Source organism: Trachinotus anak, unplaced genomic scaffold (assembly GCF_046630095.1).
Source record: "Trachinotus anak isolate AG129_WGS33_773 ecotype Australia unplaced genomic scaffold, CSIRO_AGI_Tana_v1 ptg000005l, whole genome shotgun sequence".
NCBI lineage: Eukaryota > Metazoa > Chordata > Actinopteri > Carangiformes > Carangidae > Trachinotus > Trachinotus anak.
In genome coordinates, this window is record NW_027273856.1 from 13,790,255 (window position 1) to 13,810,847 (window position 20,593).

The following is a 20,593-nucleotide window of genomic DNA, read 5'->3' on the forward strand; positions in this document are numbered from 1 at the left end:
TGTAATGTAAGCCAAGGCCTCTAAATGAATGTGTTATAGGCCGTGATGTGACTTGATTTGACTTGATTTATTATCTGAGAAAAATGTTGTGAACAAATCTGATTTTGGATGGAATAAGATCCACAGCAAGGGAAGTGAACAGGTGATAGAGAACAATTGTTGGTCTTAACAATTGTACTTTACCGTAAAATGGAAAGTGAGTTTTCTGAAACTCAGGAGTACAATTACGCAAATGAAAGACTTTAAAACAGCAGTGTCTCTACTGAAGCTAACATCTGTCTATTTTAAGTCAATGACCAAAACTGGAAGTGGTGATCCTCATCAGAAAGAGGAAGGTGAACAATTCGTAGCCGGCAGTGAAGGTTTCAGGTGACTCAGACTGAAGCCAGAGTCAGTCCCTGAATTAACTGACCATTTAATGGCAGAGAAAATTATTCCAGTACAAACATCTTATTTCCAAACATCGTCCCACCTCAGTCATGGCTGATGTTCAGTCAGTGTGACCTCCAGGCTAGCTTAGCACGAACCTCTGCATGTGGAGTAACAAAGCTTGACCTAATGCTAGACTGAAACTAGGTTAGTTTTCTAACTAGTTAGCTTAACTTTCAGTGCAGAGGAAGTATTCACTCCGGGACTGTATTGAGTCTTCTACACAGGACTCCATTCAAAACTCTGACTATTCAAAGTTTCTTTGACAGCTACAAAGGAAATATTCCTGATAGGACTTAATGTTCAAATTAATTAGGAGACACTTTTCAATTCGCCAAAACTTTAACGACCAGTTTAAGCATAACTAGCAGACAACTTCTACTTTTTTCAACTGTAATCAGAGTTGCCTGTTGTTCCTTCAGCTCTGCTTCGGTTAAACCAGAGATGGTGGATGACAGAACCGAGGAGCTTTGTGATCCATAAATTGTATTATGTCAATCTTTGTCACTGGGTTTCCTGTATGCCCAGCTGCCCAGAAGAAAGGACTCATGTTGGACATGACTTATTTTGTGCTGGTGATATGTTGTGGGATCTAATAACACTAATTTAATTCTGCATTGTTTGCAGTAAATATGAACATCTACAGGGCACCAACAGACTCAATAAATGGTACTGGAAAATAATCAGATGTAATAATACGTTAAGTTACATTACATTTTTAACTGGGCAGTTAGTAATCTGTAACATATTACATTTTAAAAGCAACCTTCCCAACGCTGTGCATACACATTATGTTCCGTACTGTACCTTCAGATGTTATCTCTTGGGTCAGACTGCCCCCATGTGGCCGAACATTTTCATTACACACAGCTCAGAACAGCATTACAGATAAAGTAACACACATTTCAAGGGAATAGTATAAAAAGTTTTATTGACAAATGCAAAATATCAAAATTTAAACATCAAATCAGAACAGGTTCGTCTTCAGATCACCCACAGTTTTTTAAAAACAAGCAAGTCAGCGTTTCCTTCAGAAGATCAAGCACATTGGGGAAAAAAATGGTTTCAGGGTTTAACGAGTCAAAGACAAGTGGTGGATTCAAGGAACCCACTGATACACTACACAAAGGGAGATGCTTACAATTCACAAGAGATTTACAAGTAGAAAATGGAGAGTCATAATAAATATAATGCTTCTGACAATGATTCACTGAAGAGCAGGATCCTTGAGGGTGAACAGCACCGCAGGGTTGTGTTTGTGTGGGAACGATTCAGGCACTGCTGGTCTGCTCAATCTTCACACTGTAAAGACAAACGAGACGATCTCAGCTTGACTGTCATTCTGAGGTTCACAGGGAAAATATGGATGTTATGGACTTTAATTGGCCAAATTAAACATTTAAAAATGTAAGTGCTAATTCAAAACAGATTTGCCAATACTTTCTATTTTCATGCACTTTAGATGCACAACTAAACGCAGCCATCCCACTAAGTCCATGAGCAATTCTAAAGATGTAAGAACGTCTAAAGCTGTGGTCCCATCCACTGGTCCAGGCCAAAGTACAACACGTCTGTTTGGAGTTCACACCTCTTTATTCAAAATCAGTTAACAGCTGTGCAACTAGACTCTACACAAAACCAACACAAAAACGTATTCAAGAACTGACAAAGTCATTCTGCGTGTAATGTTGTCTGCTGGTCACAACAAGCTCAGGAATAAATGAGCAGTGACTGACAATCTGTTCAAAGACTAAACATGAAGCTGGAACATGATAGACTGTATTTAGACAGCACCTTTCCAACAGCAGTGTACGAAGCAGTCCAACACCGACCGACACTTCATTTACATGCACACAACTAACCTGGTTACTGAGGTCCTGTTCAGACCTGGTGCTACCATCAGTCTCAGGTGATTTAATCACAACAGCTCTAAGTTCAGGGGTGAACGTACCCAAGATGCACTGAGGATGCATTTGAGATGTGATCACTCAAGACCACATTCCGAGCTGGTCAGGGCCAACACAGTTTCACTATTTCAATGGCTAAAACATTATTCAGTGTCATTAGTGTTTTTATGAGACTGTCACTGCTTTGCTCCAGTTCAAGGTGGAAACACCCAGTCATGGTGTTAACTGATTATTTCACTCATCATGTCTTTATTATAGAAAAAACATAATATGGACATTAACAAGGTTTAGCACTTGTTTTTCATCAGAAGGATCATTCAGAGGAAGTGGGCAAATGGGAGTAAACACAGAAACAAAGATATCAATAGAGGCTCTTCACCTTTTTGAGTCTGTCTTCTCAGCGCTGCCGTCCTTTGATTTCTCCTCCTCTTTAATCTCTGGATGGAACAGAGAGCAAATCAATTACATCTAGAAAAATAACATTTCCACTTGTTTTCCTCAGAGTCCAAGCAGCAACTACCCACCAGTTTTCTTCTCCTCTCCTTCCTTCTTGTCTTCGTCAACTCTGGGTCTCTTGGCTCCTTTCTTGTGATTGGCCACGTTCCTCCTGCCGCCCTCCCCCTCGTCCTCAGAGTCAGAGAACTCTTCATCGCAGGCTATCCTCTTATCTGTGGCACGAACTGCAACCACACAACAGGACACTGATTAACAACATGACAGGGAGACATTCTGAGGACAAGGTTGTGTTGTTCTTGTGCGTGGATGTAACGTTACAGCAGCAACTGATGAGAACATTTACTGCTGAACTGTGAGATCATCCCTGTTAACGACCAATCAGATTGACAGCTCTGTTATAATACATCCAGTTGCTGGGTAAAGTAGTAGGAGCTCTTCATCATGTCTGAGGAGTTGTCTTGAAAGTATTTTACATATTAATTGAAATTATTTGGATTTTTTGCCAGTATGTTCAAACAAATACATGTATACACACACACACCAGTCAAAGGTTTTACATCACCTCAATTTTTCCAGCTGTTCACATGTTTTAATGTCTCAGACTGAACAACAACAAAGATACATTGTCTGAGCCCCTCCAGATGTTTTGCCCTGCTCACACCCGGAGCTCAAGGATGTGAGATATCAGAGACCCCTCTGAGCTGTTACTAGTCACAATCAACTGGGAAAATACAAACAAACAGGCCAAAAACAACATTGACAGGGGTAAATAAAATTCAAGTGGACTGATTTCGCTCCACTTAATTTCTTCAAATGTGTGGGACTCCTGTTTTATATGTGCCGCACTACTGGAGACAGAATTCATTTGTCAGTGTAATGTCTCCAGCCACAGTCATGTCCAGAAACACATTCCAGGTAATATCCTGGAAGCTGCACATAAGCAAGGCTCAGAGGGAGATGTAACAAATCATAGAAAACACAGTCACCAGTGTATGACTATTTGCAGAAAGCTTTACCATCCCCAGCAAAATGTGTCAACAGATGAAATGGCTGCAACTAAAGCAAAAACTGGACTGTGTCACCACATGAAAAATAAACCCACCGAGGCTGGAATAAAACTCTTCATGTTGGCTGGTTCCAGCACCGGTTACACAAGCCATTTGTCAGTTTACACAGGCAGATCCCAGTTCACACCAGGTCATGGAGTCTCATACAACTTTGTTAGGGCTTTATGGATCACAGACACCTGTGACATGGTTATCACCTAGATTGTGAAAACTTCTACACAAGACTGAAGCTCTTCAAAGACCTTCTGTCTTTGAGCGTTCATGCATGTGGTACACCAGAGATACAAGAAGAGAAACCCCAACCTCAAAAATAAACGCACTAACTAAAAATTCCAGCAGAGGAACAATAACGTGGATCACAGATGGACCACTGCTCTTCACAAAGTGGGTGGACACCAGAGAGGTGCCTGTCTGCTCAACAACTCACAACCTGTACTCTGGTGAAAATGTGAGAAGACAAGGAGAGGGAGTGATGGACAGTAGCAAACACATAATGTCCTCATACCAACCCCGATGGCAGAGTGTAACACACACATGGGTGGAGTAAAATTATCACATCAGCCAATTCAAGACTTTTCAGTGCACCATAACATAATAAGGTGGTGCAAACTTAACTCAACACTTCATTGACATTGCAGCCACAAACTCCTACATCCTTCACAAGGAACTGTGTTAGATAAAACAAACAACCCATGATTCACCTGAAATTCATGGAGACCCTAGTTGCTGAACTTCGTGGCTATTTGTTATTCGTATCCCCTGCCTCACCACCCAGCCCAGCCAGACCTACCCCACCCACACAGACCTGCACCCCTGTGCCTATAAAACCAGACACTGAGGAGGCAAAAAATGCCGCAGGAGGAGGCTGGTGTGTGTGCACTGCAAAATAAGACTGCAGTGAAGTGCAGACAGTGTGGTGTGGCACTGTGTCTAATGTTGGACACTGACTGTTTTGCAGACTGACATGATTCTGGTGCATGCTGAAGTGGCTGTGTTTTAGTGTAGGTAGTAGTAGTGTATAAAGTTGGTTTCAACACTTTGAAAATAGTTGAAAACACCTGGTTTGTAGTGTTGTAAAAATGTAAATAGTTCAGTATGTACATCATGTGGCGCTGTTAATTTTTTCCCCTTATTCCTAATGCTGGAGTCACACTGGCTGTGTGTCTGCTGCGTCGCTGCTACTGCAGCTCTGTCTGTTTACACAGAGTTTGCAGGACACTTGAATGTTGGATGCTCCTCATTTTAAATTTCTGATTTATTTTTGACAGAAAATGCCTCTAAAACTCCACAGTCTTCACATGCAGCTGCTAAAATGGATAAAAAAGATATTTATATTTTTTCACTATCATGAATCTATCTATCATGTTCAGATTCAGGCTAGACACAGACTATAGTGAAGGATGTCAGTTTTGTATAACATTGCTAAAAAAATCTCTGTGTGTGTGTGTTTAATGCTGCACATAAGATATTTTGAGCTCTCTACCTCTAGCCATAGTTGTTGTGTTTCCATTGAGGTGCAGGACCTTATATTGCAGAGAAAAATGAGCCCACAGTGAGTAAAAATATGACAGATGGTAAAAACACCCAGAAACTATTTGAAGTTCAGAGGGTGAATCTAAATTCTTTACTCAGCCAGCAGCTGAACACACTTGTGAGTTGTAGGAGATCCCACAGACGTGTTGTACCTGCAGTTTGCTTTGCTTTCACCTTCAGTCCAGTTCATATGAAACCAGCTCTGTGGGGTTGAAGTCTGGAGACTGTGCTGGTCTTCATCATGTGAAGCCTCTGTCTGGTTCTGTTTTAATGCTGTGGCTCATGATCTTCCTGTAGGATGAAGCCCTGACCAACCAGTATGTCTTCCTGTGTTTTTTCCTTATCATTCTTACAGAAATATACAGTCCTACTTCCTGCAGCACAGTCTGTTCCAACACTGCCTTTGTATGACAGACGGTTTGTGAGTCATCAACCTGTGGGAATTGTTTACATTAACTTTCAAGGCTTCATTTACTTCCACTGCTGTAGGAAAGCTGATGTTCACCGGTTTCTTAACCCATGAGAAAGTCCTGTTTGCTATTAAATTTACATGATTTACTTATTTACATCATCACAAGTCATTTCCAGCTGAAAGGTGTTCATTGATTGTCCCATACTAAACAGCTGTGAGTGCGAGTAACTGTGTGTGTTGGCACTTTTAGGGTCAGCTACGACCGAGCACCTGATACAGTGCTCAGGATTTGGAGCTGTGCACACTGACAGTTTGCTGAAATTTTAATGAAATCTGGAAAAATTGAGAAGTTCCAAAACTTCTGATTAGTAGTGTGTATAATACACTGTAAATATGTATATGGATGGACAGAGCAGAGGGTGAGTGTTTCAGGAATATGAGGTTTTGTACCTCAATTCTGCAAAAAATATATTGATAGTGTAAAACAAGAAAAAGGTTTTTTATACAGTTTTTTTCTATTATTTCTACTGGGGGTTAATAAGGTCTGAGTTTTGGCGGTACACATGAAGCCATTTTTACTACATGTAACTAAAGGGATTGTGGGTAAATGATGGGCTCTCTTACTGGACAAGCGTTTGTCAGGATCCTCCGTGTCTTCGTCCACTGTGTTGTCTGGGACGGCGTCCTCTGGGATGGCCTGCATCTGAACTCCGGGAGCGTGAGGAAGCATCCGCAGGTTCTCAAACAGGCGCTGCCTGAACAGTCAGACACACAAAACCAACACAGTCAGGTCCCTCTGGAGCAGTTTATATAACCAACCATGAAATCCACTCTCACATGGCCATTACTGAAGTGCTGTGCCAGCAGTCTGTGATGATGGTGATGTAGGAGATTATTTTTCTGTTTCAGTCATTCAGCTTTTTAAAGTTCCTCTCCAGACACGTTTTAAACAGTGTAAAAATCCTCTGCTGTGATTAATATTTTCTTTAACATTTTCCCACATAAGAAGGAAATGGAAAAATGGAAAACTGGAGATGGAAGCACACCTATGCTTACTTCCTGATTGACAATTGCTTGTGCTATGTTGACAGGTGAGAGAGCAGAGAGTATTGAGATGGTTAGAGGAGGAAACATCAGAGAGACTCAGCCACATGTTTGAGCCTCAGTCAGACCCAGACTCAGATGAGGAGCCTGTTGAGACCAGAATCAGAGACTAGAAGACAGATCAGAATGGTTAGCGCAGTTAGCATCTTTTATCTGTTTATGTTGTTTGTTAACTCGTAACTGGCAGTGGCTGACACAGTGTGACTGGTCGTGCCATTACTAACTCTGGCTCTCTGTACTGACAAGGTTTGAGCTGTGTTCAGCCCCACCCCCCACCCCCACAAGTTGACAGGATTGGTTCCTTAGGTTCTATGACATATGAATCCCTGTGTGTCTGAATCTGTTGGTAAATACTAACTACTGACTGAAGGAAAACGTCTTTACGATACTGTGAACAAGCTGAAAAGAGTGAAGAGTGAAGCTCTGACATAAACAGGACGTTTCACTTTTACTTTACAGAAATGTTGTTGTTGACTTTCACAGTGGCTCTGATGGTAATGTCTCAGAAACAAAGGTATGATCAGTGGAGCTCTTTCTAAAACTAGACAAGGTAAGTTAACGATGAACACCCACTGACGGTGCTGAGTGTTTTGAATTAAAATGATGAGATGTGATTGAAAGCTCCAGAAAAATCCAGAAAGTCGACATTAATTCAAGGTTTAGATTAAAACCATAATATTCATCATCACCATTAATAATATTTATGCAAAGTACAAATGAGTCTACTTACTTGATCTTGTCCATGTACTCCTGTGTGTTCTGGTTGGTCATGTTGGAGGGGCTGATGTGCAGCTTGAAGTCAGGCCCAAAGTATTCAAAGTAGTCGTTGTAGGGCAGTTCTGCAACAGAAACATCACTGAGTGAAAACAGAGCCAAGACCAACAGCTGCAGAAGATATATACGCTGCAGATAAAACAAATTGTCAAATTATCAGTCGTCTGGAATGAGAAAGGAGCGATAACACACCTGTTAATATGATTTATTGAGGCTTTATAACCTGTACTGATCCTCACTGAGTGCAGGATGAATCAGAGCGAGTGGGGAGTTCAGTTAATGTCCTGAAATTCCATTAAGAGGACTGCTGGCCCATTGGACAGCTTGTGATTACATCCCCTCTCTTTATGTTACACATGCTCAGTGGAACAGACAGTCTGCTGACTCAGCTCTCTGTGAGCAAAGGTAGCAGGCAGCCTGTCCCTTTCCAGAGGTGAAGTCATCTTACATTCTCCCACTGACCCCCCAGATCCATCTAACACCCCAACACTCAACAGAGCAGGCTGAAGAGAGAAGGAGGTGAAGCACGAAAAGGTTCTACTTTCAATCTTCAGTGCCTCTCTTTCCTAGAAACTGCATTCAGCAGAGCCCAGTCATTGTGTTCAGTCCATGTTAGTGCACAACTGTAGTGTATGGGGGTTGCCACAATACCAGAGTTTTGGTAGTCCAATACCACTGAAATTCCACGACTCTCGATACCACAGCAAACTAGAATTACCTCCCCGTGGTTGTCTGCCTCCGCCACTCAGACTAGTTTCAGGTTACATCCCTGTTTATCCAGAGCCATATAAAATATGAACCATTTGTGTGACATCTTGTCATAATTGCTGTGTCAAGTCTTGAGTAATGGCTAAAAAGTGTTTTGTGAGGTCACACTGACCTTGACCTTTGACCACCAAAATTTAATTACTTCATCCTTAGTCCAAGTGAACATTTTACCAAATCTGAAGAAGTTCTGTTGAGGTGTTACTGAGATATTGTGTCCACAAGAATGGTGATGTATGTGCCACCTGAAAACAACATGTCTCTGGCCCTGGCTGTTGTCAGCACAGAGGCATAGAAACGGGAAAAAACAGAGGCTGCTGCACAGACAGTGTGCTAACACACATGCATGTATGCCTGTACACACACACACACACACACACACACACACACACACACACACACACACACACACACACACACACACACACACACACACACACACACACACACACACACACACACACACACACACACACACACACACACACACACCTCTTTACAGTCAGTGTGCAAGCAATCATTTGAACTGACTAACAATGGTGTGATATTCATGGAAACAGTCAGTGTTATAATCTGACAGTCTGAACAGTGATGACAGCAGCTGCTAACATTGTGAGCCCCCAGCTCACGTTATGAGCTGTCACTGTGTTAGCCTCAACAAGCTAACGTTAGCCACTGTAAATGTGTGTGGAGCGTTTCTACAACACGTCTGCTGTCAAAGTTCACAGACAGTAACAGAAACATTTCAGGATGTGAAAATGTTGACAACAGGTTGTTGAGATAAAGTGAACTGAGACTCACTCAGCCTGAACTCTGCACAGACCTGATGTCTGTCTCTGAGCTGCTTCCTCCTGTGGCTCTGTAACTTGTCCCTGATGATCTGTGTCAAATACATAATATCTCCATAAACATACACCATTTGTGGTGTGTGTTTTTTTTACACAAGTCACTGCAGATCTGTTGCTGCTGCCATTCCATATGTCGTTATTGTTTACTGTGCTGTTCTTCTTCTTCTCTACGAGTTTGATGTCAGACAGGAACAGCTGTAGTGTTATTATACTGTGTTATTATACTTCATCAGTCCTGGACGAATCCCCCTGATGTTTTCAGCCTCTAATCACATGAAACACACTGAGAAGAGAGTTTTTTCTGCTCAGAACTCATCTACAGCTGGGGAAGGAGGTGGGGGTAGAAATTTGTAACCTCTTAAGGCTCATGAGGCAAAAAAGTTTGAGACATGCTGCTCTGGCCTATCACAACATGGTCAGAATAGCTATTTTTCAGTGACCAACCATCAGGGATGTCTGTGTCCAGAGCCACAGCGGTCTCGTAGGTCCAGCAGCGGGCCACGTTACGGATGGTGTATCCTCCTCCACCTAGCATGAGCAGCGGCAGGTTGAAGGACTTCATGTACTCCACACATTTGGCATGTCCTGGGGGACACAAGAGACACAATGTAGCACTAACAGATAAAAGAATAAGCGATGCTTTCACATGTATTTAAGAGTCCAGAACCATCAGACTATCATGTAAATGTTAGTATTTATTTGTTAAATGTGTGTGTCCACATACCGCGGATGGTGAGGTTAAAGCAGCCCAGGCGGTCTCCTGAGAGAGAGTCTGCACCACACTGAAGGACCACAGCGCTGGGCTGGTACATCTCCATCACCTTGGCCATCACCTGCAGGACAAAGATCAGTGTGCATCACCCTTCAACTTAAATGGAGCTTTTAAATGTAAAAAGACGGGTTTTGTTTCGTTTTGTATCAGCAATGACAAAAAACAACTTGAACAACTTCCATGTTGTGGTGTATTCATAATGGAGTCTGTGTTGCTGTCTGTGCTGCGTGTAAACACAATTTAAATAAATGTCCAAATGTTTTTGGATTCTTACAGAGTATCTCTGTTTCAGTGTGTGCTCAGAACTGCTTGTTGGATGGTCGGATCACTTTGAAAACAACTTTGAACCCCCCCGCCCCCGACTCTCCTGACTTCAGATTTTTTTGGGGGGGGGGGGGGGTGCAAAGTCGATAAAGTACCTTGGGATTTCACACGGTTGTACATCACGTTGTATAAACCACTTCTAGCATAACACATCTCTTACACCCAGCAACATTATAAATCATCAAAGTAATAACATTTTTTAACTGACTTTTAAATTTCCATGGTAACCTGATGAGCACTTCCTGATCTGATCATCTGATCAGAGAAACTTGAAGCTGAATTTATGGATTTTTATGAGGCAGCAGAAAATCTGACATTTTATTAAGGTGTCCTTGCAACACTTCACCAAACAGTTGCTACACATCCAGTGGACATGGAACAAGATTAGCATTCACCTGGAGTCATGTTTCTGGCCACCTGATCAATCTTAGTCCAACAGTCACTCTCCTTTTAGCACTGGTTTGTTGTCCACCAACCACTATGTTCACCTGTTCATCTCTCACTGTCTGCTGTTTGTGGCTCTGTATAATGTACAGTGTGGGTTTAACATTCAAACTGTCCCCTTCACATTACACACACAGACCTGATCCAATGTTAGATTAAAATATTGTTTAGTGCAGCTTTGAGTCTCGTAAGGTCAGGTATAAACACTCGAATAACGTGCAATAAAAGTCTTATTCAAGGTCATTCGGGTATAAAAACGTTTTCCTGGTATCAGCTTCCAGTGAGCTTCTGAGAAAACAAGTTTTATCATTTTCATGATTTAAATGTCAAACTCACAGGCTTGAAGATTTGCTCATAGGACTCATCATCAATACCATCCCGCAGAGGGAAGTTGACAGCGTAGTATTTGCCTTTTCCAGCTCCAATATCCTAAACACAGAGAGGAGCAAAGAAAAGAAGATGCATCACAAAATTATCAGAATATTCATCACAGTTTTTAAGTGAAAATGTCAGCTGCAACAAGACGACTGTGCCTTTTCATGAGTGAAAACTCACAGAAATCCATATCGCTTTGTCACATATCACTTCAATGGCAACAAACAACAGACTAACAATCCAGTGTTTGCTGTTGTCATATAAAAATTATGACTGTAACTAAGTGAGGATGAAGGCAGAGGCTGACCCTGAGGTCTCCGGTTCCAGGGAAGTACTCCCCGTATTTATGGAAGGACACAGTCATGACCCTGTCTGTGGTGTAGAAGGCCTCCTCCACCCCGTCTCCATGGTGGATGTCTATGTCAATGTACAGCACCCTCTGGTGGTACCTGGGAGAGAGGGACAACACAGACAGCAGAGGTAAGTACAAACAACACATAGTTTGGTTAAGTATTTTCAAAAGAAGAAGAAAAAGGTCTTTGAGACAACATTTTGAATGTGCTTTTTGTTTGCATCAATGGACGTCATGTGAAACGTAAATGCCTCCTCACGCTGTTGAGTTGTGTAAAGCTGTTGGTGAAACTCACTTGAGCAGTTCCAAGATGGCCAGCACGATGTCATTAACGTAGCAGAACCCAGAGGCTTCAGACTTCTTAGCGTGGTGCAGTCCTCCGGCCCAGTTCACCGCAATGTCAGTCTGCTGTCGGTTCAGTTTCACTGAACCAGCTGGGCACAAAATAAAACATCTGGTTTAATTGACCTTTACAGCTTTCAATAAATATGTGACAGATACATTGCCGATATGACCTATGATGTTACAGACTATGTACTTTTCTCAATTCCCAACAGATTTAAATATGTTAAATTGATGATTAAGGCTGTTGTAGCAACAAGAGCACAAACGTGGTTCTGTGCGGAACTTGTTCATGTTAGTGTGAAGCCGCAGTACACTGTAGGATCCAACCACAGGTTATAAAGAATCTCAAGTCTTCTGAAGACTGCAGCTGACAAAGCTGATGTGATGATCTCTCATTCAGAGAAGACAAAAACTACTATAAAGGAAATAGTGGCAGGAAGCTGGTCAACCAATATTTCCTTAATTAAACACCCTGAAAACCTGTTTTCTCAATCAGCTTCTTACTACAAGAGCTGGGGTCATGCAAGAATAGTTTTATGCCAAAATGACAACAGTTCCAGTTTCAGTATGGTTTTTAGGTTTCTGTCTGTGCACTTCTCAAAGACGGAGGTCTGATGTTGACAGGACTTTCTACGCCCCGGCACCAATCAGGATTTTGAACATCTGAATCAGTTTCGAGGGTGTTTACAGATGTTTCCAGGCCACTGTCAAACTGAATAACACACCCACACAGTCTTAATGAAACAGATGTTAGTATGTTAAACAATTTTTTAGGTTAAACTTGAACTTTGATTTGTTGTTTCAGTCATGAATATTTAGTTTTAAACAAAACCTGAACCCTAGAAACCCATATTTTAACCGCTTTAATGTTTAATGCCAGAATTATATATATTATATTATTATATAATAATAATTCTGTCAGCAATTTTATTACAGTTTAGATATACAAGGCTCAGTGTTGATGATTTAGAAATTTAAAGGCTTACTCTGGGTTTGGTTTGAAAATGTCATGAACATTTCTAAAAGAGTCAGATTATGAATGAAATCCTCTTAGTGATAGCACTGAGCTTTGAGTCTTTGTCAGAGACAGGTAGTACAGCATCACACACTGTATGTAGACAACTTCTGCTGCAAAGGCGACTTTAGTCCTTTTCCACATTCATCTGAATGGTGACAGTGATTTAGCAACAGTTTATTTACCATAAATAAATTATGATTTTACACTCATTGGTGTACCAGATGAATCACTGTACAATGTGGCAAATTCTATTAAAAAATGTTTGATATAACAAATAATGATAGTTGTTCAGTAATAAAAATATGGTGTAACAAAAACTGTGTTTTTTGTATCCTCTTAATTAAATCGTTGTCCAATATAGGTTTGAAATCTTCTCTGAGTCAAGGATGTAATGTAAACAGGCACTGATACATCTAATGATTTCCTACCACAGTCCACAGACGTGCAGGTCAGGTGAACTAGGGACTCTACACTGACCACAAAGGTGAATGTGAGTGTGTATTTCTACATATGTCAGCTCCTGTGAAACTCACTCCTCTGAGGAGGCATCCTGCCTCTAACACACTACATGCTGGTTTGTATAGATATCTTGCATGGTTTTGCAGAGTTTGATCTCTGTTATATCATTATTAGGTAATAAAATCTAGGAGTTTGCTGTGTTACTAATCTATTTCCATCCAACTTACCAGCAGAGCCACCGGCAGAGAGTTGGCAGAACTCAAACAACCCATCGAATACAGGACAGTCCTCTCCAACATTGACTGCAAGACAAAAATGATGAGAAACCATTGGACCACTCTTATGAGCACAACAATAACACAGGAACAGCAGCTTGGTGTAAGGGTCGTCTTTTAAAAAGTGTTTTCATATAAAGTGCTACTCTAACCTTAAAGAGTAGCACTCTGTGTTTCTTTGGTAACATTTCTTTGGTGGATCTGGTGGATGACAGGATCTGTTGGAGGAGCAAACTGACAGACAGAGCCATGGCTGTGGCTCCTGATGCTAAAATACAAGGTTAGCTCGTCGATATCTCACCATAATGTATGTAATAATGTATATGCTTATGCTGCCGAGGTTTTTTTTTTCCCGAATCCCACACTGTACCCCACCCCCCCAAGAGTATAGTTTGGGTTCTGTTATTTTTTTTTCTCCTCTCCTCTCCACATGTCCCCCCCCCCCCCCCCCCCCCCCCCCCTTTTGCTGCGCAGTCATCCTGTTATGTCTGTCTTATTATATGTTGTATGCCCTATGTGTAGACGAGGTGATTGTTGTAATTTCGCTGTAATTGTACTTGTACTGTTACAGTGACAATAAAGCTCATCATCATCATCATCATAAACTAACTTCAAGCACATGACAAACATAGTGGGCAAGCAGTGTGCGTGTGGTCAAATCTGCAAGAACCGTTGCAGCTTGAAGATGTACCAAGCAAGAATGAAGTGTCTGCTGGGAAGAGGATGAGCACAACACACAGGAGTCCCACCATATGAGGTGCAGGAGGTGCCACCCCACTGGAGACACCCCAGAGTGCCAGGACCCTCCAAGTGTTGCACACTAATTCCTCTCACATCAAGTCTAACATGAGGTGGATCTAACAGCCTAATGCTAACATGATTTGACTATGTAAACAGTTCAACAAAGATGTCAACCAAATTCTGGAGTGGGTCAAGAACAAAATCCACTAATCAGCAACTACCTTCTTTTGTAAAGTTGGTGGAGTGGGCCCAGATGTGTTTCAAACCAGCCAAATCAGTACCTATGGTGCTGAGTAAAGGGAAGGCTAAAGACAATTTCTGGTTCTATTTCGTAGGCAAAGGCATCCCAGCTATTACAGCAAGGCCAGCCAAAAGCATAGGGAAGGATTTTGACAGCTATCCAGCCAGGGACACAACATCCATCCAGTCGACCTGCTCTGTTCTCTATCCTGATTGTCAGGCAGGTTGTCGTGTGTGGTACAGTCTGTCAATCACACAGTAGCTTCACACTAATGCATAACCCTGCTTTATGGTCTATTTTCCTCTAAATGGGACCATAATTTTAAAAAATGAACATTATGTTGTAATGAAGACTTGAAAGACTAGAGACTGAAACCTTAAACTCATTAGGAAAACATTTACTGAGGTGATAAATCAAGTGAGAAGTAGGGCCATCCCCACAGACTTCAATAAAATCAGACTTCTTTTTACAACCAGTGGAGTCGCCCCCTGATGGTCATTAGATGCAGGTTTAAGGCTCTTCAGCATTGGCTTCACTTTTCAGGCCCCCAGAGTCTATGTCCATTTTCCTACACAGTCTATGGGACAAGTCCAGCCTACTGAGGAACTTCAAAGCCTGGGTGTATCAGTATGACTTTCTTCCCCGAAACCTGCAGCCAATCCTTATCTACGTGGTTCTGATCTCAACACTCAAGACCTAAGAGAGGAAGGTCAGCAACCACCTCAGGAAATGCCTGGGTCTGCCAAAGAGCCTGACCAGCATCATAGTCATTGGACAACACATCAGGAATTCAAAGTGACAAGAAGCAGACAGGTAATACACTACAGGGAGTCAAGTGATCCCAAGGTGGCTAAAGTAGGGATCCACATAAGGACTGGTGGGAAGTGGAGGGCAGAGGAAGCTGTTAGGGGAGCAGAGGTAAGGCTGCATCACAAGAGGTTGGTGGTAATGGTTACACAAGACTGAGCCGGGCTGGGATCCTGTCCATCCTCCCAGATGAACACCATCAGAGGGAAGTAAAGGCAACGGGGAGTTTGGATAGGATGGGAGAATACTGTCAAGAGGAAAAGTGACCATGGCTGAGCTTTGGAAAGCCGAGCCACAACACATCTAATTTCTCATCCAGGTGGTGCCCACTGTGCTCCAAGCTAGGCACCCTGGAGCACATCCTAGCTGCACAAAGGCACTTGGAGAGGGACAATAACAAAGAGGCATTATCAGGTCCTGAAAACCATCAGTGAAGACATCAGTGCAGGACTTAAGTGGGTGAAGCTATCCCAACCCACCAAGCAGACCATCACCTTTGTCAGAGCCGAGTGAAACCCGCCATAAGAGCATCTTTGAAGTTTCTCAAACACAGAAAGGCATTTGAAGAAGTCTCCTTGAACAATGTGAAATTGTGATTTCTTTCTGACAATATATAATTAACTACAACAACAAATGAATGAATAGTTAAAAAAAAAACTACTTACAGCGCTGCATCTGCTTGCTGAACTCAGACATGTTGTCTGGTCGTATGGATTGGAGAAACTTGATGTAGTCATCACTGTGATATTTTGTCATCTCCTCTGCTGTGGCTTTATGTGGTCTCTGAAACACAAAATACAGTAGCTGGATGAAAACTAGGCCAGAAGAGAAGAAGACATATTTCATATTTCATCTACATCTCACATTCTGTCACAACAGCACAGCATACAATAAATGAATGATTAGAAACATACATAGATTTCCATTTTCCTGTACAGTCCATAGTTCAGAAGCAGGTTGTGAGTCATCCGGATGCGATGTGGTTTCATTGGGTGCCCCTGTCCATAGTAATAATTTCCTATGTCACCTGCAAACAAAAACATAGGAAACATAGGTTAAAGCCCTCGTTCATAAGCAGGAGTATGTGTATGTGACATGTAGGGATTCATGACTGATACTGACATAAATTAAATATCACAAAATTCATATAATTCAATAATCTACTTCATATAACACTACTGATATTATGTTAATATATATCCTGATGATAATGAGTCCCATTGCTATGGATCTTGACCTTAAATTGGGCCATGACTGACATTGTTTTGTCCAATATTTTTTCTATTAACAGTAGATCAGATTACTTATCGCCAACTCTGCGGCTGACTGGAGCATTTTTAGCCTCGTCCATGCCATTGCTTTGGTTTTCTTCTGATCCAGACCAGTTCAAGGGGTAAGGATCAGCAATTAAGTACTAATGAATCCAGTGTACACCAACTGTCCAGGATCAAGATGAAGACAAAGTTAGCGAATACTGCAGCTTTAAAACATTTGAAAATTGCCCTTTTCTCATGTCAGTTTCCCTCATTTGGTTTTCTTTCTTTTCTACTAAAATTGAATTTTATTAAGGCAGTGGTGTCTTACCCAACAATAACTCCACACCGTATATCCAAACCAACCATGTTTCACATAAACAAATGTCTAAATAATTTTAACATCTTCACATTTCCACATGCACTCATAAAGTGATCTTGTGTTATCTTAAGTGATCTTCATATTTTTATTTTTTTTTTTTTTTGAAACTGTCAACAAATTCCATGAAAAGACCAAAACTAACACGTTAGTCCGTCTCTTAATAATGTCTGACTTCCCTATTCCACCTGTGGCACTCAGCCCTAAACTCATTGGTTCCTACTGAAGACATAAATCCTTAAATGTTTCACAAATATATAGTTTCCTTTTTACAAAAGGCTCAGTGATTTTAATAAAAACAGATGGGAACTGTAGTTTTTAGCGAACATTACTTCAGCAGGTGTAATCCTGGGACCATTTTCAGTGGTTAAATAATACACATTTAGTGCTCTAGTTAGTATTTCCAACTTTGGCTACATGGAATTTCTTTATGTAAAATGTAGAATATTGCCAGCCTTGTTGTTGGGTTATACTGAGTTGCTATATCTAGGGAGAAATATTCCTAAATTTAATGAAAATAACCAGCAACAATATGATAACTTTTGACTGTTTGGCTTATTAAATGATTTAGAAATTAAAAAGATTTAGACAGAAACTGGACCTCTATGCTGTAGAACATTGTAATATGATTGTGTTGCAGTGCATGTAAAATTAATGTAGGATTACATGTGACCAACCATATAATTGAAATAATCTCTCTCCCATAGTTTGTGCTCCTCTCTCTGTCCTCATTCTGCAAGTGGCTCTGACTCTGGAGCTGCAAGATCCAGATCTGCCATTATTTTTATTTTTACTACTACTACTAATAATAACCAGTTCTGCTATCATTGCTGCTGTTATTATTGATAAGACCCTTACACCTATGGGTATTTCTATTATCATTTTCACGATAACAATCAACAGTATATACAGTAGTTCCTGGTCTCTCCTCTCCCCACTGTCTCTAAGTGCTGCTCATTGTGGGAAGTGTTGGGTTTCTCTCTTTAATATTATCCTCTAATGTGCTTTCAGATAAGGGATGTTGTGATTTGGCACTGTACAAATAAAACTGAACTGAATTCAAACCAGCTTTCATCCGAGTAATGTGAGTATTTCCAGGCTTATCATCACACTGACAGTCTTGGTCAGTATTAGTGCAAATTAACAAAAGCTTCAAACATGAGTCAGGCCATTGTGATGCCACCAAGTGACACCTTACGGCACTGCTGCAGTGTAAATGAATAAGAAAGCCAGATCAGCATTTTACTTATTGTGACTGACCGTGTCCTCATTGACCTGAACTGCTGAGTTTAAAAATAAGTGATTCCTCTAGGCAAGATCAATGGGGACACTGTCCGTTTCCTCAACTTGAAATTCTGCTAACTTGGCTCAAAGAGGCATAAACACTTCTACGCACCAATTAGGCCTGAGCACACTGTGCGTGGAATAGTTGCACATTTCGCTTTGCGGCTTCAAAGATGTAACTTTGACACACTGGGTCCACGGTTTCTCATCACTTCCACTCATCCATCCGGGTACTTATAAATAACACGGTGCACAAAGCCTGGTCTGCGGTCGCAGTTTCACGGCTCAGACAATGATGATAATGAGTGCTGCGACCCCCCCGTTAGGTACGTTCACGTTTGGCTAATTGCATCTTAAAACATTAATTTAGCATTAACTTCCGTTCATTTCTAGACTCTCACTCGGTTTACGTTAAGTGTAAAGTACATATTTGATTCGCTACGCTATGGTTTTTAAACCAGTTAACACGCAGAGTAACACTAGTTAACGCTAGCTCGTTAGCTAACTTGTGTTAAACACCGTTCATTCACCAGCAGCACCAGCTGAACTGGCTAGCTAAGCGGCTAACGCGAGCTTTGCTAGTCTCAATTTGGGCTTCCCACTGAGACTCTTCGGATGTCCCGTACCGTCATAGTAGTAGCAGACCTTCTTCTTCGTCCCACCGGTCGTGTAAGCCATGTTTGGAGCAGTTTTAAAACAAAAAAGTTGGTTTGAATTGGCTTCAGCGGATGGAAAACTGAATGGACGGATGAATACACGGCAGCGAAGCGGAGCGGCGTTGAATGGGAGGCGCAACTACTTCGGGGCGGGGCGGGCTGTTACGTTGTAAAGTGGCCCCTGGCCCCTGGCAGCAGAAAAGATGGAGAAAATGAATACTGTTGTAAATATCATGGGTAAATTAGTCTTTACAGTACATGAGGAAATGTAAATGTAAAAAAACTCAAGGGCTTACAGGTAGGCTATATAGAGTACCTATTATCAGAAACAACCTCTGCCATACTTTATGCAAAACACATTTTTTGGCCTAGTACTTCACACTTAGCTCCAACAGAAAGGAGTACAGCACTTTATTTACTGCTTTGACACTAGATGTCAGTGTTATCTTTGTGACATTCTGCTCAGCCCTTAGTCCACAACAAGTGAAGTATAGAAAAACACTATCTGGCAAATACTGTGTGTGAATTTAACATTGGGTTACAGTGTCTGCTTGCAGCCAGGCATCTAATGGTTATATGTCTTATCTCATGCACAAGGTACACTTTGACCCCCTGTTTCCTTAATCCTTGTAGAGAAATTCTGCGGGGGTCAGGGTCAGCACCCAAGATAAGCAGAAAGGGTTTACTAATGGTCAGGACCAGATTTACCTGTTATGGGGGCATAAGGGTAAAAATAAGATCTGGGCGCCCAGAGAACTATCCTGCTGCCTCAAGTACCCATCAGATCCAGTGCACACTGCAGACTGCAAATGACAGATGACAGTATATTTGACTCAGAAACCAAGTGGCACTTTGACACTGAAATTCAACCCTGTCTCAGTTTGCTGTGTGCATGAAGTTATGTGATAATTAGTTTTAACATAAATGTGTTATGGGGCGGCACGGTGGTGCAGTGGTTAGCGCTGTTGCCTCACAGCTAGAAGGTTCTAAATGTGTTAATTAATGTGTTAAAATCCAGCATCACCTTTTACTTTTGAAGGTGGATATAAAGTTTATTGAATTTAAATTAATCAAATTGCCACTAACCAGCCATAAAACCTAGTGCCTTTAGGTTTGACTTCATCAGGACTTGAACCAAAGCCTCCAGGTAAAAGTGTTGTCTCCATGTTTCTTATACCATCATGCTGCTGCCTAAATCTTGCCTCTTTTGTGGTACTTGTTTAAAAGCAATTTAAACATGGTAACAAGTTGTTCGTTTGGTAACTTTTCTGACACATATCCTACTTAAAACCCAAAAAGTTGAAGGGTTACCCATCTTTTATCTAACAACCTATATCAACCTACCTAACAACTTTATATCAAAGATATAAAGCTTTATGTTATATGACATCTTACCGTGTCCAGATAGAATCATGATTTATCTGTGGTCAAACAGAATGTGATTCAGTTTTATCTTGGTTCAATGAGAAAGTCCTTGTCCCCTTCAAGACCTCTGTACTACAATGGTAAACATTTTGAGAAATATCTATTTTTGAGACTTAGATTATAGGATTGATACCACTCTCAAATTTGA

The 20,593-nt window shown here is 41.3% G+C and overlaps 1 protein-coding gene across 1 annotated transcript; it reads right to left on the reverse strand.

Moving 5' to 3' along the window:
* Window positions 1-1,343: 1,343 nt before the first annotated feature.
* LOC139621691 (histone deacetylase 2) lies at window positions 1,344-19,165 on the reverse strand. The gene is made up of 14 exons (XM_071478454.1): window positions 18,991-19,165; window positions 16,363-16,475; window positions 16,114-16,231; window positions 13,612-13,686; window positions 11,858-11,996; window positions 11,518-11,659; window positions 11,172-11,264; window positions 10,020-10,128; window positions 9,740-9,880; window positions 7,639-7,747; window positions 6,429-6,559; window positions 2,861-3,016; window positions 2,716-2,773; window positions 1,344-1,731 (listed from the first exon to the last, which is right to left on the reverse strand). Exons 1-14 carry the CDS (start codon window positions 19,040-19,042, stop codon window positions 1,701-1,703), a joined length of 1,467 nt encoding a protein of 488 aa, XP_071334555.1. The 5' UTR covers window positions 19,043-19,165; the 3' UTR covers window positions 1,344-1,700.
* Window positions 19,166-20,593: the final 1,428 nt, after the last annotated feature.

Coding starts and splice junctions, on each gene's coding strand:
- LOC139621691 (XM_071478454.1), bottom strand. CDS start 19,042: ATGGCTTACACGACCGGTGGGACGAAGAAGAAGGTCTGCTACTACTAT. Junction 7,748..9,739: donor GGACACAGACATCCCTGATG/GTTGGTCACTGA, acceptor TTTCTGTTGCAG/AACTGCCCTACAACGACTAC. Junction 2,774..2,860: donor AGGAGAGGAGAAGAAAACTG/GTGGGTAGTTGC, acceptor TGTTCCATCCAG/AGATTAAAGAGGAGGAGAAA.